The 21,879-nt window shown below is 41.5% G+C and overlaps 1 protein-coding gene across 1 annotated transcript; it reads right to left on the bottom strand.

The window, feature by feature from the left end:
- Nucleotides 1–615: 615 nt before the first annotated feature.
- Nucleotides 616–16,235, bottom strand: rnd3a (Rho family GTPase 3a). The gene is made up of 5 exons (XM_085447979.1): nucleotides 15,819–16,235; nucleotides 15,424–15,511; nucleotides 5,835–5,944; nucleotides 4,556–4,690; nucleotides 616–4,381 (listed from the first exon to the last, which is right to left on the bottom strand). The coding sequence occupies exons 1-5, from the start codon at nucleotides 15,966–15,968 to the stop codon at nucleotides 4,133–4,135; spliced, it is 732 nt and encodes a 243-aa protein (XP_085304105.1). The 5' UTR covers nucleotides 15,969–16,235; the 3' UTR covers nucleotides 616–4,132.
- Between the last annotated feature and the right edge of the window lie 5,644 nt (nucleotides 16,236–21,879).

Consider the following 21,879-nt stretch of genomic DNA (forward strand, 5'->3'; position numbering starts at 1 on the left):
CCATTTTCAGGATGAAAATGCCCCAGGTGAGTAAATGTAAACGTGGGTCATCACATAGAAAAAGGAAAACAAACCCAAAAACAAATGCTACCAACCACAAATGTAAACTTTGTAAAGTCGCATACATTACAATGTCTAATAGCTTAATAATTAAAATTATTATAGATTCAATTCCAAATTTTGAGATTTATTGACTTTTTAAAGTACAAAATGATTGAATATATCAATAGAAGAGATAAACATATGATTTGTGAACAGGTACAGTCATTTCATGCTCCTTCAGATAGCTGTGGTATCTGTTTACATATAAACACTCAGATGGAGCTGGAATGAAGGGACACCTATGGAGGGGGGCCTCCATAGGTGTCCGCATCTGATTTTGGTATAAAGTGTGTTTTTACTATGCCAGATTCCCCTCTGCTTGCATAACATCTTTGGTTTACTGTCAAAACAGTGTGTCTGAGTATGTGAAAATGAGAATGATTGCATGGGCATCACAGTGAAGCTGCTGTATCTAGGAATAAATGTTTAAGAAACAGCAATCAAGCAACTGTGTACCAGAAAACTCTAAAACTATTTACAGAAAACCTGATTCTGATTAGAATTTGTCCCCTGCTGACTAATCCCTTGAAATGGGGTCAAGTTTCTGCCACATTGGTCATACTTTCACATGCATTTTGGGAAGGGTTGGAGTATGGGGGGATCGTAACAGTCTGGTTGCAGAACAATAAGCTGGTTATCTTTAATGTATGAGATTTGGATTTTTGATGGGAGAGTAAATAAATGACTGTACAGAATCTCTCTTAACAAGCACAATAGCTGAAGCCACCTTTTTAGGTTCTTTGAATGGATTTCTAGCACACTTCATGCCTCGAAGCACATTGCTCTCTTACAGAAGCATAAATGAGGTTGTCCCATAGATGCATTGGAGTTTGTAGATGTTGTTTCTATTGGAATTGTCAGTGTAGCCATGAGGCATCTAGTCTGCTGGAAATCTAAAGCAAAAGAGGATCTAAATCAGAGCTTCCCTTTGTGAACTCAAAGCACAATAAATCTTATAATGTCTGCATGGCATAATTTAACAGTACGTGACCATCCATGAAGGATAATCAAACTACATACTGAACTTATGAACTGAGATCTCTTTCTTCCCTTAATGAACACAAACACACTTCTCTTCAGTTTTATTGGCATTTATTCTAAAGGGAAAAATATAGAATTCAATAAATATTATGGCAACAACATTGACAAAGACATTTTGAAGGTGACATCAACATTCAAGAAAACGTGTGTATACACCGGAAAGAAAGGATTGGGAAAAGAAAATAGGGACACGGGCGCTGAGCTGACAAATGTGACAGCACTGGCATTTGAACAAGCTAATTGAGAAACTGATGGTCACATTAAAAGTGCATCAATACCGTTGATATTTAAACAGCTGCGTCATTGCACTGTTGTTTGAGAGGAAGGAAAAAACACTAGTTCAAAAACACTTGTTTCTCAAGACTAATTTTGAAATTGACACAAATCTCTTACATTATGTGACATTACTGCGGAGGTCATGATACTCAAACACTGAAATGACCCAAGGAAGAAAAAAAAATACAATCATCCTTTCCGAGTTAAGGTCTGGTCACAGCTTAAAGTCGAACAGCAAAATTCATCTCCAGAGGTTTGCGAAACGTGCAGTGCAGTGAGGGCTAGCAAGCTAACTGCTAAGTGGACTAGTTAAAAAAAAAAAAACATGTAATCTGTATTGTGGCATTTATGGTATTCCAAATATCTGATAATCTCTTCTTTTAATACTGAAGAGGGCAAAGTCCTTCTAATTACAGTGAATGTATGTTTCTGCATTAAATCTGCGCCATAAGTATGATGTAACTCTTCTAAAGCCCTACGTGATAAACTGAAGTGCAGAAATGTACTAAAAATGTAACCTACACATTGAGTCAACATAGCCCACACAGGTACAAATGGTGGCAATACCATCTGTCACTAGCATAGGCTACATGGTAGACTCAGCATGTAAGTCTAAATTGAGCTTTAGCAAGTTTACCACATATCAGCAAAGTTCTTCATCCTTTGGTTGTCTCGCTCGTTTATTCAGTGACCAATACAGTAATCCAGTTTGCAGATATTTACCGTATGAGACAAAAACTGTTCCTGTCATGGGATGGTTCATCCTGCAGAGGTTTTCGTAGTCTAGCTAATCGACCACAGCTTCCTCCAATTTGGACATTTAGGGTAAGTTATTGTTGATCTTCTTCTGTTTGAATCCTCTTTTAATGTGCTGTGATTCGTGACGCAAAGATTCCAGCCTGTTAAAATCGAGGGGATCCTCCAGAAGATGAGAAAGTAAGCCAAATACCAAAAACTCCAGTTTTTCTAATGTCACTTGGGGCTAGCTCCAAAAGCAAGTCCATCCCCAGAGACTCCTATATTAAAATGCCTATATTTACAGCATTTATTAAACAAAAAAATAATAATATCTGCAGGCTGGTACAGGAAACAGTTTGAACCTTGATGACACCTCTTAACAGTTTTTATAACTCGTCCACCTGCATTCTTCTTAGTAGCCAGCAAAGGAAAAACTTCTCTGGCTGCAAAAACACACTGGTTGTAGGTCTAAGGTGAAACGGCTCTCAGCTCCTTTGTTCTGTGACGACCTTCTGATTTTATATGCTCAATTGCTAGAATTGGTTCATAATGAGAAAGAATTGTAATGATCCTCATTATAGAATGAAGGATATAGCTAACTACAACTGTTAGCTAGTTCACTAGCTAACAACCTGTAAATATACAGTCTCCATGGTCTCCATTGGTATCTCAGTCATATCTGCCTCTTGCGCTTCAAATCTAATTTCAAATCACCAAGATGGCAGCCGACTAGCTTACTAATCAGTAGGTGAAATCACACTTGCTACATCTATCTTTTATCTGTGGTTTGCTTCTGTTAATCCAAGTTACGTATCTGGATGCGAATATATCTTCATCCAGCTCAGATCTGGGAGCAAAATTCTAGTATTTTATCAGTCAATTGACATTTGTGTATTATATTCAAATGGAGCTAGCTAACAAAGCTCGTTAGCATTAAGTCACAACTTCATCTTCTTGTCCAAAATGTAACTTTTCGTTCAAAAAAACCCAACATGGTTGTGGCTAGCATTAGGGTTGTGGATAAGTCACAGTGGCTATGTCCATATTTCATATACAGTGTTCTATTTTTGGTTGCTAATTTTTGTTAAGCTAAAGCTCACTGGACCCATTTAGGGCCCAACAAAAGGGTTAAAGTACACCATTTCTGTTTTTGGAGAAAATAAAAGGCTAACCTGCACTGTTGCAGTGTGCATTTGTTTTCATGAGTCTATCCATAGTTGCTGATGTAAGAGAATGTAGTATTGGTTCAATCTCATCAGGATGAAAATAAAGCAATGACACAGTTATACACCAATGACTTCACATTACACCGACAACATATCAGAGACAGGGGACACTCAGCTTCATGTTTCCATTGAAAGAAATTAAGAAATTCTTCTAATCTGTTCTGCACACAGACTAACAGTTACAGGAGTAGAGGTGGGAGTGAATCAGTTTCAAACCACAGTGACGAGTTCTTGTATAAGCCCTCCGAGGAAGAAGTCTTTGATCCAGCACAAACAACAGCAGTTCCTCTTTATTTCCTCCCCCTGAGGCAGCACCCCCCTACCTACCACCCCATTGCCGGCTCTCGCTCTTATTCAGGAGACCACATGTTCCTACGCATCTTTTTATAAATGAGCATTTCCTAATGACATCATTCCCCCTGCTCATTTCCTGTTAGCATGGAAAGCCTTGACTGCATCCGCTTTGTCCTCCCAGAGGAAGCAGGTCACATCCCCAGGCAGGTGATAGATAGCTTCCTCTTTTGGTGGGGCAGGGGTGGGGGCCGCGTTGAGTGGGATGCTTACTATGCATTGAGTTTTCATTGGTGCAGAGTATTCCAGTAACATGTACATGAATTAAGCTTATAGAACCCCTTTCCAGACAAATAAGGGGTCTTTAGCATGCAGGAGGGAGCATTGCCCCATAACTTCCTGCTTGCACTGTGCTCTGTCCTCATTCTCCTCAGTCTGATCTGATTTGGTCGGTGCAATCACATGACCGAGCAACTTTTGGCTTTGTCCTTCCGGAGGTCCGAGGCCACGGCCGCCAGGTCAGGTCTACCAGGCATGTGTGAAATCCTCTTGCTAGCACGGGCGGTCTTGCTGCGTTTGACGTTTTTGTTGTTTTTGTTGATGCAGGCCAGCGTGGCCACATGGAAAATGTCTCTGACGCTGTTTTCTGACTGCTGGGCCGAGCACTCGATGTAGGGCGCCGAGATCTGCTTGGCCATGCTGGAACCCTAAGAAGGAAAACGTTCAGGCTTACTGAGATTCTGTTTTTTGTAAAGAGCTTGCGTCAATAACGAAAGGATTTGCACACTTTCACAGGGGTCAATTAAACATGGCAATGACCTGATTAGAGTCAGGAAATTGGAACCATCTACCATTTCAAAATGTTCTTTTAATCTACAAACCTGGTCGTAAGAAACTGGCGCTTGTCGATGGTTGGAAAGCTCCACAAGTGTGCTCAGATCGGTGCGCAGGTCCGACTTGCAGCCGACTAACAGCATCTTGGTGTTGGGACAAAACTCCTGGATCTCACCTTTCCACTGTGAAGAAAGACAAAATAGCCTCAATCATTCAGGAGTTCTGACATAAAAATAAAGTAAATTTTGTGTTTTAAAACAATGTTTTTCTTGTGAGTGTGTTCAAATGTTTGTTGCTGTAATAAAGAATTTGATGAAATCCCCCCCTCACCTGCCCTTTAAGTACAAAGGTTAAAGCTGCCACTTCCTGAAGCCCCTCATTTCTTTGAACCCTAGAAAGGAACTAGAAGTAATCTCCATGTTTCCTCCCTGACAACAATAAACGCTCTGTGATCAATGGCATTTCTCTTGGGGCTTTAATCTGAGGCTAATGTGCCTCAGGGCTGGCTGTCTGGCTGGTCAGGGGATCAAGTTCATTGACATCTGAGGAGGAAGTTTGTTTGTAAAATGTGTCTGAACAACCTAAAAGCCTAAACCGAGGTTAAGTCTCATGTAGACGTTCATCGTCTGAAATGCATTCTTCGACTAGCACAGCTTTAAGCACTTTAAACTTCAGTTCAAGCTTAGCAATTAGCTGTATATGACGTGTTCCCAATTACTCACGACAGGTTCAATTACAGTGTGCAACACAAGACAACAAATGGTTAGATAACTAATGTTACCCATCAAAGCGGCAGACTGAAAGGGACAAAAAATCTCAGTGCATCTGAGGTCATCTCTGTTCCTAATGAGCAAGACAAAACAGTTTCTGTCTCGACCGCTAATTCTGGTAAACGTGAGTTGCTTTGAAAAAACATTCCAGGTCGGCAGAAAGCAGCGCAAAAACAGGAAATGCCTTGCAAAAATAGGAGCACATGCCAGGTGTGTTTTAATGTGGGAAGATAATGACTTTTACATTTTGTAGTTTCTCCACCAGTCAGATGACTGACACCACCTGTGTTGCTTGATGTACAGCACACGTTTGGACATGTGAGAATCAGCCAGTGACACGTCCAGCCACTGCAGGGTTTTGACCTGACACTGAAGTCACATTACAGCTATACGACTTCACATGACTGAGATCACAGAAAAAAGAAATGACTGCAGACCTTTGATCCAGGCCTCTGTCACCAGTTCAGACAAAAATCAAAGTACTTGAGTGGAATGTTTAAAAATAGAGCTTAAAGACGTGTTTCCTGCATGGATTTGCCCGAGAGGAGCAACAAACCTTTTTCATTACGCTGTCGAGCGTTTCTGGGCGGCTGATGTCGAAACAGATGAGCACAGCATCGGAGTCGGGATAGGACAGGGGCCTCACGTTGTCATAGTATGGAGATCCTAAAACAAAGGAAAACAAGAAACTTGAACTGTATTCACACACTGTTGCGCAAGGACAAAACTGCTGTATGCATAACTGTGCGAGCACCCTCTTTTGTTCCAACAGACAGCAAAGAAACACGTGGCCAGCTCAGGCTAAGAAATGTTCCTGATTTAATTTGCAGTTTTGCTATTATTGGATAATCTTCGCAGGGATCCAGCTCAAGGGACATCAGAAGAAACTTGAGGTGTTCTTATTTAAAACTTTATAGATTTCATTTTTTATTGGAAGACCTGAAATATGTCTAGCATTGAAGGCTTTTGCTTAAACAAATGAAATAACAGTATTCGAGTGAGGGGCAGGATCAAAGTCTGTTTCAAGAAAGCACAAGGAAGACCAAATTATCACTTGAGCACTACAGATAGTTATTCTCATACGTCATGATTGCAGCTCAGCCATAATCCATGGCAACTAGGCGAGAAAAACAAATAGTGCCGCATCAGTAGAAAAAATGTGCTGACTACAACAAGATCGTTTACCGAAACAGAAAATCTCTCTGAAGGAATAGAACTTCAGAGCGAGGAAATGACTCCCTCCTCAAATTGAAACCATGTGCAAGGGCGACGCCCATCTCACTGCCTGACTGAAGCGCATCGGAGGTTGGGGGGAGGGGAGCTTGCCGTCATGTCAAGGTGAGTCAAGATCACATGGCAAGCAAGAAGTGACCACACACACAAGCAGCTGCCAAGAATCTGGGGAATTTTGTTTTTGGTAACTTTAGGTTCCCTTGGGAAGTCTTTTATAAACACGGCTGCAGAGAAAATTCTGGAATGCACTGGTTCACACACACACACACACACACACACACACACACACACACACACACACACACACACACACACACTGCTGGTGTTCCTAATCTAAACAGTCTGGATGGGAGATGACATCGTTTTAAACAATGCTTCCAGGCCTGGGCCCCACACAACAAAGCACGACTAAAGTGTGTGTACAGACATCTCAAATATCCATGTCCATAATGTTCCACTCCATGTATATGCAGGAGATCCCAGTTATTATATAGAACTACACAAGAATTAATATTGCATGTAATTCAACACTTGGCATGAAAAATTGCACATTAAGCTTTGCTAATGGCAGAACTGCTTTTCATTTAGCAATGTTTACAAAAAAATGATCTTAGCCAACATATACACATTTTATTACACTAAAAATTACATTAAAGTGTAAACTAACGCAATAATTTTACAGACTGAGGAGAAAAGCTGCTGAGACATTGCACTTCATTATTTTGCATTTTCTGTCATTAGCTGTCAGTCATTAACAACTGCTAAATGTTTTAATTCCTTTCAATTGTTAGCAAGAATTGCTAGCAGTTCTTGCTAATTTGCTTTATGAATAGCAAGTTTTCACAGCTGAAATATTCATAAGCAAGTTATCTGGGCCACCAAAGGGCCGTCATTCATTGCAGTATGTGGGCCATCTGTAGGTGATGTGCAGCCACAGGCCAGTTGTAGACACACTGCTGGCCCAGAACAGTTTCAGCTCTGGCCCCAGATGTGAGCCTAATGTGTACCTTAATCAAGCCATGCAATGACAACATGTGCCAGAACATGCAAAACAGTGCAAAAGTAACATGCCGAAACTCTGTTCAGACAGTGAATGGACTGATTTTTATATAGCGCTTTTCTACTCTCCCAGTTTACTCAAAGTGCTCTATACAACATGCCACATTCACCCACTTTCGCTTAACTGAACGCTTCAAATCATTCATACACATTCTCACTCTTGACATGCAGACTGGAGGAGCCAGGGATCGAACCACTAACCTTCCGATCAGTTTGTAACCTGCTCTACCACCTGAGATATGGCATGCCATTGCATAAACAGTGGCGTCATTGCCAGACCTGGCACACATCTGGTTGATATACACTCTGCCAAAACACCAGTCAGTCCGAAGTGCCAGCTTGATTCTAGATCTGGGCCAGACCTGTTTTCTGTAGGCCTGGGCCACATAAACCAAGCCACAATCAAGCCAGAAATGGCATGCCATCACATAGACAGTGCCATCTATGCCAGGCCTGGATGACATACGTCTTATCATGTCAGAAGTCAGCCAGCAGTGCCGACTTGATACCAGATCCTGGCCAGACCTGCTTGATGTGTGGGCACTAACACACACACAGACACAGTTACTTTACCAACTGACCCCTGAGCTCCTAAGTGTCCCTCAAACCTCATTCAGGGATCCACTCCTCATTTCTGAGGACAGAAAGTGCACATTCCCTTGGTTTCCTTCCATAAAAGGTATTTACATCCATGTCCTCTAACTATGAGTAGATTGTAAAGTAAAAAAAAAAAACATTGACTATTATCATATATAAATGCACACAAACACATCTCTACACACATATGCAAATGCATTATATTGCCTGAAACAAAAAAGAAAAAATATCAGGCTTACTGCGCAGTGTTGCCTTGAGGCAACGAATGAAAATTAAGTTTTACTGTATAAATAAATTGAAAAAAGTAGAACAAACAAATATGCTTCTTAACATATTCATGCACATACAAGTATTTTTAATATACATTTATTTCACTATAAACATGTAAAATAGTGATCTTTATCTTGCCTCCTAATGGAGAGGTCTCTCATGTACTGCAGCTTGCAGAAAGGGGTCCTGCCCCCCCCAAATGAAAGTCACACCACCTTCAACTCATCGTTTTATTGGAAAGAGATGTGCCTGGTAGCATTATTTCCGAAAAAAAAAACGTTTTTCTTTTTTGAAGGGCCAGTGTAAGGCATGAAAATGTGGTTTGTTGCCTCAGGGCAACGCTATGCAGTAGAGGGTTAACAAGTCTGGGACCTGTCTTGACCTTTGTGGACACTCCCGGTGAGATCATGGCTTGTTTTGGGTCAATTGGTAGTTGTCAATCACAAGTCGTTAGCCAATAAGCATGTGGTTTCTCAGTCAGAGCCACCTTTCTTGTCGCATCCAGTGTCATGTCGAGGTAGCCACATGTGTTTTCAGGATAGGTTTTTTTTGCAGTAGATTTATCACCCTCATCGGTATATTGTGTGTATCCGTTCAACTCCTTAACAGTTGTGGTGGACTTCCCAAGAAGGCGGTCGCCTTTCCCAAACATGGGACAAACGAAGTATTTCCAGTCTTAACAGTAAAATCCACAGTATCACCATTACAAAAGTTCAACTTCACGAGCTAACTTATACAGTCTGATATATTGGCTCAAAAAGGATTATGATTATGATCTTGGCCTATCAAAGACGTGTCTGCATTGATGCATATAACCTGAATTTTTTTGCTCCCTATTAATCTGTACCTGCTCCTAAAATCTAGTGTTGGAATGAACTGAATAAATTATTTTGATGTCTTGATCTAAACAGTGTAGTTTGGATGGGAACTCTGAGTGTTTTGGAAAGCAGCCCGATAGGTGATACCGCCTAAACAAAAGGCCAGATGCTGAACTGTTATCAAGGGAGCACAGCAAATACAAGGCGAGGAGGAAGGTGGTATCCCCCACAAGACCACAAGAATTTATTTCTTTCATGGCCGTCTCGCAATCGATCACGACCACAATGGGCTGTTCGATTGTTTTTATTCCAGAGCTCGTAGCCTGGAACAAATCAGTGGAAAAATAAAACCTTGCGACTAAAAGGGCATGCTGTAGAATCGGTTGACATTTCACAATGAATAGACTGTTTTTATTAACCTAATGAGAGGAAATGCGTATCTGAGCTGCAGTGTGAAGTTGCTGTGTTATTATGTCTGCACATATTTCTGTGAATTTACCTGCACGTTAGTGCATTTATAGCAATAAATCCAACGTAAATCCACTGCAATTTCAACATGGTGCATTTAAAATTCGACCCTCTATGGAAGCGTTTTGCTAATAACTTTTAATAGCAGATGTTTCCTTCTTTGTTAGCTGTTTAGAGTCATTACTGCGTTAGCTCTGCATCTGAGACCAGCCTCTGCTTTAAGGTCATCTTCCTGCCAAATGGAAAGATAAGAGGAAATCCCACAGCTAACACACACACAAAGACCTGGTAACTGTCATCTAATTAGCTCCTGTCATTGTTCTCCCACAGGATCTCTAAATCTGGAAGAAAGACACACACCCTGTCCTCCCTTATTCTGTCCTTTCGATATGTCCTCCATCCTCTCTCGCCTCCTATTAACCATAGCCTGTCTTGTGTCTTGCTGTTGGGCACAATGACATAAGCGGAAACTGTAGAATGCCACTAAATGCTCACTGTTGTTGTGATCAAGAAATAAATAAATGCAATGCAATTAATGCAATGAATCTACATGAAATAATGTGGAAAACACATTCTGGTCTATTCATGCAATCTCAAAATATTCCATAATGTTAAAGACATACAACTTCACACAATAACAGCTTTTGCTTTATCTCACACAAGCACATGCAGACCTGAGGTAAGCCAGCTGTGGCTGACAGTCTACAGTCTGGATGTATAGCAACAGATCTGCAGGCCTGCTGGTTTACTGCATAGCTAACATAGCTGAGCAGAACGGAGCTGCTGGGCGGTGAGCTTGTGTGTGCATAAATACATAAAAAGAGGCATTAGGCCTTTGGGGGACACCTGTGGAAACAACAGATGTTGACAGGCACGTCTAGAAATACAGCACTATCAAGTTTATACGGCTCGCCTGCCAAGCACACGCACTACAATTTGCACTTATACACTTATGACTATCTGCTGTAGTTGCTGTGGTTACCATGATATTTGTTTGTGTAAATCTAAAATCTGGACATGAAGGATTAATAAAGTAACCTTTGGTATCACAAAATATGCTCAAATATAGCAGGTTAACAAAAGATATCTTTGGACGCAATTTAATAATTCAGTGTGTACTGTGTTAAATAGCCAAATCTAATATAGCAATACCATTGTAACATGTTGTGTTAACACATGTAAGTGGTAACTGGATGTACTGGTACTTATGGAGCACATTTATACTCAGTTTGAGCACTCAAAGCACTTTCTACTACGAGTCCCATAGCCTAGCACTTTTATCACACTCACACTGGATGTGTAGGGGGCAACCTGAGCCACTGTCGCCCCTGTTGTGCATGTGTGTTATGTTAAAGTTCACTATGATGCACTACAACATGCTCTAATACCTTAAAAAGTATATTATTGAAAGTTATGCAACATATAATAGGTGAGCAACCATTAAGATTTAGCATTATAAATGTGTGTCATGTGTCATAATACATACATAATACTTCAAGAAGCCTGGAGAACTATTCCTGAAGACTACTTAATTGAAAGACAAAAAAAACTTCCCAAATACTTCAGCAAATGTTGCCAATTTCCAATGAAATTGTAAAAACTGATTGTTTTCTTCCGTATATTGGATTTATATTTCTTCATGTTTCAATAAATATAAAGAAGCTAGAGGTGGCTCAAGATTACTGCTTGGTACTTTACACTATACTGTACCGTTTCAGTACATCACGGCACATTACGTTACACTAGGATCGATTGCAGTGTAACTAAATTTGTTTAAGATACAATACTATCTTATGGCACTCCATGAGCCATGATAAAGTCTCGAAATCAGTAACTGAAGAAAGTCCACCAGAAGGGCTGAAAACAGGAAATCTATTTCCCTTCTCAAATTGTGTAATCCAGCTGAAAGAAACTTCCTGAAAAGACATTGAGATATGATAAACTTTACTTATACAAGCTTTCGAGAGGTTACTTTGGCCACAATAACAAAGTACAAATTGGGTAAGAGTCAAGAGTTGGGCCAAACAGGATGCTGGTGAAGCATTTAGGACAGTCAGATGTTTCTCAGTGATGGGCTGGCAGGACACATGCACGGGGAGCCAAGAATGCAAAGTGCTCAGTGTGAAGGCCGGACATGGATTTTAATGTCAGGTGTTTAAAAAAAAAAAAAAAAAAAGTCCTTCCATGACATTAGCAGACAGGAAGTCCATTAATCTCTACCAGGATCCCACTGCCCTTCAGTTCATACACTGCTTCACCATCACCATCCCATTGTCGGTCAGCAAATTCTACCGTGATTCGATTTCTCCCCTCTGGAAACGAGGTAAGGCTTTAGTGATCCACACCACTTCTCTTTCACTGGCTGAGGATCTGGGCCTGCTGGGTACAAAGGGGGTCTTTGTAGTGGAGGAAGTAGAAACCTTTAGTCTGAGGAATGCCAGACATGCGGCTCCAATTCGCTGAACCCAGAAATGTGATCCAATCCAACAATGGTTACAGACTGAAGAATCGGGGGGGGGGGGGGGGGGGGGGGGAGAGAGTGTGTGTGTGTGTGTGTGTGTGTCACAGAGAGAGTAGCAGAGGAGCTTACTGAGTGCATGCAAAAGTCCCATAGTTAAGCTGTCCTGCACTACATGGGAAACGGGACATGTGATATGCTCTAGTAACTATAGAAGGGCAAGATGATCTGTCTGCTCTGACCAAGCTCTGCTTTATGCATCTTCCATTACAACTCCTTTATCTGTCTTTCTTCCCATTTTGCAAAGTGGGTCAACTTTGAATGTGCGCAGTAAACAAAAAAAAAACAACTAATTTTCCCCATATATATATATTCCCTGTGATAAATATTGTCAAATGAGATCCACTGGGTCTGATGTTTCCCATTGGGATTTCTAGAACTGGAAAAGTCTGAACTCCTCTAGTTCTTTTATTTTTCCTGTTAAGCTCGAAAACGTATTTGTTGTAGCTTTGGGAAATTGCCTAACAGTTGGAACAACTGTGCAAGACCAATTTCGGAAGTATGAAAATACTAAGCCGTTTCCTGCAGTTCAGTTCCAGCGTAAGTATATTATGAATATTTCAACTGTGAAAAGTGCAAAATCAGTTTAAAGCAATCTTCTGTGAGCCTCGGATTAGTACAGAAACGATTAGAAACGACAGCAGTTTTGAAGTTGCTTTCATCGACATTTTAATATAAACAAAGAGGTCATATGACCAAAGAAAGTCTCCGGTCTCCTTTAGCTCTACTACTTGGCCTTTTAGCATCTTTCAGCTTGTTGTTTTGGTCTAACTGCTCATAGCTTTACAGTCTTGGTCTTTCTTAATGACTGTTTCCAGGTGCAACGAGCAGCTGTTTTCAGAGAAAGGATACATTTTTAAAAACAACAAATGCCACAGCAGAGCAGATTGGCTAGCAGCTGGTGGTCACAGCAGGAGCTGATGGAGACCAAAACAGAGAGCGAATATAATGTATGTAGAAATGGGTCACCTAAACCAAAGCTCTGTGAATGTTTCGTTTTTTTGCTTGTTGTTCCAACACCAAGGAGTTAAAAATGAAACCCACTGAATAAGGGAAAAAAGTCGGAGCCATCATTTGTAAAAAGGGTAACTCCTACTTGGTGGTTGCTTTCCAAATCTAAGAATTTGATGCTTGAATTGGGGGTTGTTTTTTTTTTATGTTTTGTGGGGTTGGTGGATTTTCTGATTTGAAAAAAATAATCCATGCTCATTTCCACTCTGTAAAACGAGAAAAGACCTAAGGCATGCAGGTGCTGAGCCACGGGGGTTGCTCTGTTTACCCACACGGTTTTCCTATCCTCCTGTTTGACTCTCAAACAAGCACTTTTCCTGCTCATTCAGACACGGAGGCAGACAGGCAGACAACGTAAACCACTTCCCCTGTTGGTGAAAGAAGCATCAAAGGCTCGCGCCTTGGCCCCGGCGGACCTCACCCTGAGACTGGGGTGGCAATGCTAGAGCAGACAAGTAGGTTGGGGAGAGGGGGGCAAATGGAAGGCTGTATAACTGGCAGGAATTTACCTTAATGGGCCGAATTACTCCCTTCACCATCCCCTTTAAACACAAACACATAAACAGCAGGCTGCTCATTAGGCCACTCATCACTGCAGAACAAAGACCACCTCGGTGTGGGTGTGGAGGTGTGTGTTTGAGAGGGAGGGGAAGAGCGGGTGGCAGTCCACAATGTTTGTCTTCCTCCCTCCGTGTTGGTCTTTGTCAGAGTGCAGGCCTGGGTCTCACACACACACACACACCTCAGGAAATAAGGGATCAATTGGATTGGCTGTGGCAGATGGGGGTTTCAAAAAAAAAAAAAGGAGAAAAAAAAAAGGGACCAGTCAAGCTGAAAGCTGCATCAATTGGTCACTGTGTGTGTGTGTTCGTGTGCTGGGTGTGGGTTTGGAGTGAAGGTAGGGGTGGGTTGGTATAGGGGTATCTGGCACCTTCTAAAATCCAATGATCTAATAGGAAACCACCCCCAACCCTCCTTTTATGAAACAGAGAGAAAAAGAAAAATGGCTCCAGGCAGGCAGCCAACACAATTCAATAAAAGAAAATTCTCACTCGGGCCAGTTTTCATTTCTTCGCCTTTCCACATTTACACACAAAACTGGAGGGATGAAGGAATTTTCAATTTGATGTCCTTGTTTCACTTTCTTGTAGAGTTACTGAGGCGGCAAAGGAGCGCCACTCTGCAGATGCTTTTACTTTCATTTGCTCTGAAGTATAAAACAGCTCAGAAATCTGGATTTTAAGAAGCTGCTGTTGGATTTTCCGGTCTGACGTTTCAGAAAGAAAGAAAGATCTCAAGCTGACCTCGGTCTTCAAGTTACCCAAACGTCACTCAGGAATTCCAGGCCAGGGATTTTCCTCTCATTCCCACACAAACACCACATGCTCACACACATGAAACATACACCTCGCTGCTGTGCTATTCAGTGCTCAGGCAATGATCGATGGGAAAATGGGTTTGTTTACGCACACGCACACACACGATGCTGGTTTTCAGAGCCCAAACACAAAGTCTAACCCGCAGGAGATTAAAAAGAAAAAAAGCTGCTGAGCCAATGTTGCTCAACCTTCCCGAAAAGCACAGGAAGCAGGATGAATTTCAAAGTGTGTTCACCAGATGTATGAATATGAGCTTCGTTCAGCCTATCATTATGTTTCCTTTCCTGTTTCCACTTAAGCTTTGCTCAGCTGGGAGGAATTCATAAATCAGATCCATTCCACTGAGGCGTTCCTGCGCTCGAACTGAGCTAGGAGGCTGAACGTTTCCATGTAGGTAAAAGGTAAGCCCCGATCTAATCTGAGGGGAAACGTGCGGTTTCGAGGAACAGCGACTCCAGACTATGGGAAAGGATTAACTGTGCTACATTGATTAAAATGGGTCAGAGATTAATTTCATTATTTGAGAAAAAACAAAGCTGCCCTGGGACTCTCCTGTCTCCTGATTTGGACATTCTGGGCTAAAACCTGTTATTTATTTATGACGCAGTCAAACATGGGTGAATTCTACCCCACAAAGTTAATAATAAACTAGCTCCATATCATTCAAATCAGCAACTGAGTGACTGATCACAGAGATGCATGTTAGAACATGTCCACACCACCGCCACAACTGACACAAGGTGACACTTGGAGCATGAGTCAGACAGAGAGGTTGTTGGAAGTGAGGATTACCTGAGGTGTCCCACAAACTGAGCTCGATCCTCTGCGTGTCGATTTCAAAGCTGGCTGTGTAGTTTTCAAACACAGTGGGGACGTAGCTCTGCAGGAAACATTTAGAAGAGGGGAGGTCAGGGAGGAAGCCTGCCAGGTTTTAAACTTTGAAGAAACTGAGCAACGTTAGATTTATTACCCTATTACCACGATCGTGTACTACAAAGGTGTTGGTACTACTACGTTTAGGTTTCAGATCCCAACACGTATCAAGCACTACAACATGAATGTCCTTCATCACTACTGGAACAATCCACGTGACACAGCCAGGTTCAGAAGAACAATGAGATGCGCTGGTCGTGGTATCAGTGTGTGTTATTAACATGCATCATGTCCAGCAGGCTGCAGGGTCTCACCTCAGGGAAGCAGTCTTTGGCGAACACGTGAAGCAGCGCAGTCTTCCCGCACTGGCTGTCCCCCACCACCACTATCTTACACTTCACACTCTGACTGGGATCCATGCTGGATTTCAGAGATAACTTCTGACACGAGCGTCTCTCCTTCATTGATTTGAATCGTTTTTAAAAATGAGTCCAATCCTGGGTGGGTGGGTGTGTGTGAACCGTCGAGAAGCAGCTGGTCTCGGTGCGTCCAAGCCTGCGCGCCTGCTCTCCTCCCCCGGTGTCTCCGCCTGCTCTGAGCCGGTAAATTCCATTTGCCTACATTTATAACGTCGCAGGAGCCAATGGCAGCAGCTCTCCGTCCGTCGGGATGAGGCACGTCCCTCCCTTCGTCCAGCGAGCCTCCACACAGACGCACGCCGGGCCAGGCACCGTGATGGCGCCCCCGTTTGGACTACACACAAACCTCAGCTTCAACATCAAAACAATAAAACACAAACTAAGATATTTTTTTAATCAGTAAAGTAAATCAGATTATAGTTTCCATTTGCCAGTTTTTTAGAGTGAATTGTGCGCAAAATTTAGACTTACAAGAAGAACAGCGCCAGTATAAGGCAATTCAAACTATTTATGTTGCCTTTCCTTTATATACTATAACATGATTTTATAAAATAGTGACTGGCCTGTCTTGAAACTATGAAATAGGAAATCTGCAACATAACAGCATAAAACTGTATTAAAGTTTTAAAATTGATGGAATACAGCAGATACATGCAAACATTTTATTTGCTATTTATTTGCCAATATACCAAATATAAGTCAACAAGGCCTGTGCTGATACTTACCCAGCACATCAATGCATCTATAAAATATAGATATTTATTATTTTTATAGCCACAGTTCAGCCGTTAAGTCCTTCAGCTGTGACTATGGAGTCAAGCAAGTAAATGTAGCCCAAATCAAGAAATGATCAGTGCTTGTAGGGCAGTCATGAAGATAGGTGTGCTTAGAGTTACCACTCAGTTATCCTTGTAACTAAACACGGGCAAGCAAAAATCAAAATAACCTTGCTGCTGCTGTAACTAGGTGGAATTAACCCTTTATCATCCAAGTCTCATACAGGCTTTTTGTCGCTAGCACAAATGATAATGGAGTTACTGTCATGAACAGCTGGGCTTCCATTTAAGCTTCAACAAAGAAGAAAAGAACAAGAGTAGAAGAAGAAGACAGATTAATATCAATAACATCTGTGTAATAAAACACAACCTTTGACCCTGGAGTTAAGGAACACGTCACAGTCATTCTATGATATACAATTCAATTCAATTCAATTCAATTTTATTTATATAGCGCCAAATCACAACATAAGTCGCCTCAAGGCGCTTCATACACACACTGTCTGTTTACTTTCTTTAGCATGAGTGACTAAAAGGCAAAGGGTAATAAACATTTATGATTCTATAATTGTCTAATATGACACAGTGACTATTCTAACAGACAAAATATAATGTGCAATTTGAGCCCAGCATTGCTGTTTTAGTTGAGTTTTCTTAAAACACCCTGTTGTTATAGTGTTTGCTACAAGATCAGTGTGGAGGAAACCACATAAAAAAGGTTTAAAGGTGCAGAGCAGGGATGTGAAGCTCATTGTACAACGTGGGCCACTTTGGCCTTAAGTGGGGCATACCAGTGACACTCGCCTTTCAGTGTAAAGAAGTTTAACCACGCGCTGAATCCCTCAGTTATCTTAATAAAAGAAAAAATAAGTGCTAATTCAACAGCATGTCTCAGTTTTTCTGCACGATAAAGTAAACATTTCTGTAGTAAATAGAAAAAGTCTGATATTAAGTCATTTCTGTCTTCATGAATGATCCCAGAGGTTTTTATCAGTAGAAACGTTTTTACAAAATACAGGTAAAAGTCAAAAAATGTAAAAAAAAAAAAGTCAAAAATTTATACCTTTCTTCACATTTTCCAAAACTATGCCAGTTCTCGAGTTTCATCTTTAGAAAGATCTAGCTAAAATTAATCAATAAACTGAGCTGGAAAACAATTTCTAATTACGCTCAATGAGCACCAAAATAATAACTTTTTTGATTCGTCTGTAAAACTGCTGCTGCATTTTAAGCATTAAAACTCCGTGCTGTTTATCATGAAGTGTTAGGAATGATTTATTAAATAATGAATTCACCGCCCCTCACATTTTAAACAGTGTGTGATTCAGTTTCAAATGGTCGGCGCACTCTAATCGAGCCTTTTGTTACTCACAGCAGCACAACTTATTACGGTCCTTTGTTTCATACACATTTCACTCAGCCCTTTCACAGAAGGATTTTCATTTCTCTGCCACATGACCAAAACAATAAACCCAGTGAACCCAGTAGCACATGCAGCTTATTTCCAATGCACAGCATTAGTCGTTTCCATGGAGGATTCCCCTCATTATCTGTGAGTAATACATATATTTACAGTAAAATGCACAGCCACACAAAATATATCAGCTGTCTTCCAGACATTTATTAGAAGAAGTGGAAACTCAATTTCCCGATGGGATCAATAATGTGTCAGAACCACATTTTCTTGTGTCTTTTTCAGAACAGGAACCCTTCTGGTTTAAAGGCCTCCTCTCTGTGCCTTCAGGCTACTTGTTCCCTAGCACAGTGTCACTGCTAATTTTCACAAAAATGAGGGGAACAGCGGCGTTCTACAGCAGCTCTCCCCTCTGCCACAGAGTGATTGGACTGCGAGTTGCTGGCAGCGTTTTTACAGTGGGACAGCTCCACCCTGCAGGCTGTGCAGTGGGAGTCCCGTCTGTTGTGTGGGAGCTCTGCCTCCAGGACACAACACTGCCAGGAGAGAATGGACTGGGTGGGGGGATTGGCAGGGTGGGGGCTGCTTGGCTGCTATCTGTGTACCATATGCATTTGACCTCATTCAAATTCTGTCAGAATTTGAAGATAATGGAGGCTTTACCTGCCTAGGTTGCAAAAAACACCGTTGTTTCTGTGGTGACTCCCTACCTCGTCACTTTCCCCTCATCTGAGCTTTATCAGCTCTACATCAGTAAATAAACCCAGCCTTTTAGAGATTGCAGTGGAGACGCGTCAGAGGAGATGGCGAGCAAAACCACATTAACTGAGTTGTTTACACACTGCGCCCTGGTGCCCTTCTCCAGCTTTAGCGAGGCTGTCTCGTCTGTGCTTGTGTGCGCTGCTCTCTGCTGCAGCCTGAAGCTTTGCCAGTCTCACTTGGGTGCAGCCACACATTTGGGCTAAAGTGAGGCCGTGCAGGGTGACATCATGCAGAAACATCTTAAAGGTAAACTGATATACGAGACAGCATCAGCCTGTAACAGTGGATGCCTTCAGGGGCTGCTGTGATCATTTTAAAATCTCTTTGTATTGTCCTACATTTCCTGTACAGTAGTGCCACAACACACCGCAGAGATGGAGAATAAAAGTGCCCGAGCGCTTCCAGGTAATGGAAAGAGTCATACCATGGTCGAGAAACTCAACATGTTTCGTTTCGAGTCATTCTCTGTGAATAACACTAAACATGACACTGGCTGGCTGGACATAAATGACGATACAGACCCGAAGCATGCACGCAGTGCAGCAAACTGGGCTGGTAGACAAGTACAGTTGCCTAAATACTGTACATGCTTCTCAGAATAGAAATGAGGGTACCACCTGTTTCTGGTCACATGGTGCTGTCAGCATCAAGCGGATCTCGTGTATTTCCACAGGGGCTGCTCACAGCTAATTTTCCACAACCTTTCCATGTTTAAACTTTCATTTACATTTTTAATCATAACAGAAAAAAGAAAATCCATAATTAAACAACACTGGTAGCTTAGCATGATGAGCATGATGTGCCTCAGTGATGAGGTCGAGGCATCCTCTATTAATAAGCTCAGACACTGCCTTCTGTTTTTCCTTTGGGAATATCTGTGCTACTTAAGTATCTGCACTGGCTGTAACATTAGGATAAAACGTTTTACAGAAAACGGATTTCTGTGAATGTGCTGTATGCAGCAGCTGTAGCTGTGATGTATTACGTCTGAATACTGGCTAAATAGGGTTTTTTATTGCAAATAATGATGAGAATTATTTTAATTAATACACATGAGTGCTTAATGTTTTAGATACCTGACCTTCATTCACTGCATAACTAGGTCAGAACATGTTTACCTTCATAGAGAAAATACCTCAGAGCACCAAAACTGTATTTTCCACTGATTAAACCCATTTCCACCAAGAAGCCATCACTATTGGTGATATCCAGCACAGTTTAGGTCTGGGTCACACACCAGTGCTGGATATCACTGCTGGGAAAAACTTCTCAGAACCCTGAATAAGAGGAATTTCCCAAAAGGCTGCAATGACTTCCAGAAATGTTGAGCAATCGCAGGGAACCGCTTGATAAAAACAGGTTGCAAATTAACAGATCAACAGTGAGTAACAGAATAGAATTGGATCCAGGTCTGAAATGACTTGGTTTTAGCTGGCAGGCCAGCAGTGCTAGAGGTGTGTGAGTAGTCTAGGTCACTGGGTCTCTTCCCCCTCTGCCCCGACTGCCCCACAGTTATCTCTGTCGACGTGCATTCAATCAGCGGGGCCGCTGACATTTACTGCTAGGGCAGCGGCAGCGTACGCTTGGTTGTTTCAGCTTGAGAGGGGTTTCCTCGATGGTTAGTCATTGTGACTGGGGAATTAAGGGCAGATTCAGAACAACTCAGGGAGAAATAGCGATAGACTTTATTTCTCCTTTATTGGAAAAAAAAACGTGCATGCATCGTGGGTCACGGTATCCATAAAGAGGACATTCTTACTGCTAGCAGTCAGAGGTTTAATCACATACATTCTTAGACAAAAACGAACATAAATTTGACATAACCTTTAAATCACCTGCTTCAAAGGGTCTCGGAAAAGATAAAATACAATTTGTTGAACACGAGACGATAGATTCTCAGCCTTGATCTCAGGCTCACAGCAGGCGGTCACAGCCTAAAAGGGCTCCATTTTTAGGACCAGGACAGATGTTATTTCACACTAGCCGAGCTTGTGAGTGACCCAACATGCGACGTGTGTCTATGTGTTTGTGTGAACACAGATTTCTTTTCTTTTTTGCAAATCCTGTGAAAAAAGCAAATGCTTAAAGCAATAATCATCCCTTGTAATCACTGGAGTTACTGTAATTCCGCCTTAGTGGTGTCATTATTTACCTTTATCTTTCACTAAGCTGAAGTTTACATACTGTTGCTTTGGGTGTCAACTTACAACATTGTAGTTTACAGTAATAACAGAGATAATTTCATATTAAAAACCACAGCGCAGGTTCCTCATGTGTATTCTGAGAGAGACCAGTTCTGTCAGCTAGCTAGCTAGAAAAGTAGTGAACATAAAATGGAGTGAAACCAACATGAATATTATTTATGTAGCAAGTAGCAAAAGAGGGATCAATGTGATTGAATGTATGGATTCATGGAGTTTGAGAACCACTCTCGTGACTCTTTCTAGCTGCGGGTTTTCCATAATGTTGCTGTTGTTTCTGTGACGTCAGTGCCACTTCTAATTCATCAGTCAAATATGTATATTGCTGTATCAAGAACATTGATGATATCACTGTACTCTACATTACTTCATGTATTGCTTAGAAGAATGGAGACATTCACCGAACACTTCTGGGAAGATTTCCAAAATTCCTTTTAGTATAAAAAATCTCTTGAGAAATTTTCCCCCCCTGTTTCCAGGAACCTTCAGAGTTCACTCTGTCCATTAAGGAGGAATGAACAAGTTGTTTTACCTGTTACTCTACTGTTGGAGATCCTTTAATCTCCTGTACCAGTAGTTGTGAGTAACTTATGTGGGCTCAGTCTGTTTTTAAGCCTTTGATGGGAGTGTACAGTTTTACCACATACTGTGAGTCACCTGCCATCTCTTACTGTTATAAAACATTAGTAAGGAGGACCTAGAGCTAAAGGTAAACTGCCAGCAGGCCAGACTAACACTACATGCAAAATCCAACAAATGACAAAAAATAGAGCCAGCCTTACATTCTGGGGTTTCTGGTGCAT

The sequence above is a fragment of the Copadichromis virginalis genome, linkage group LG23 (genome assembly GCF_057382275.1).
Source record: "Copadichromis virginalis isolate Kocher_CV1m ecotype Utaka linkage group LG23, C_Virginalis_male_GT1.1, whole genome shotgun sequence".
In the NCBI taxonomy this organism is placed as follows: Eukaryota; Metazoa; Chordata; class Actinopteri; order Cichliformes; family Cichlidae; genus Copadichromis; species Copadichromis virginalis.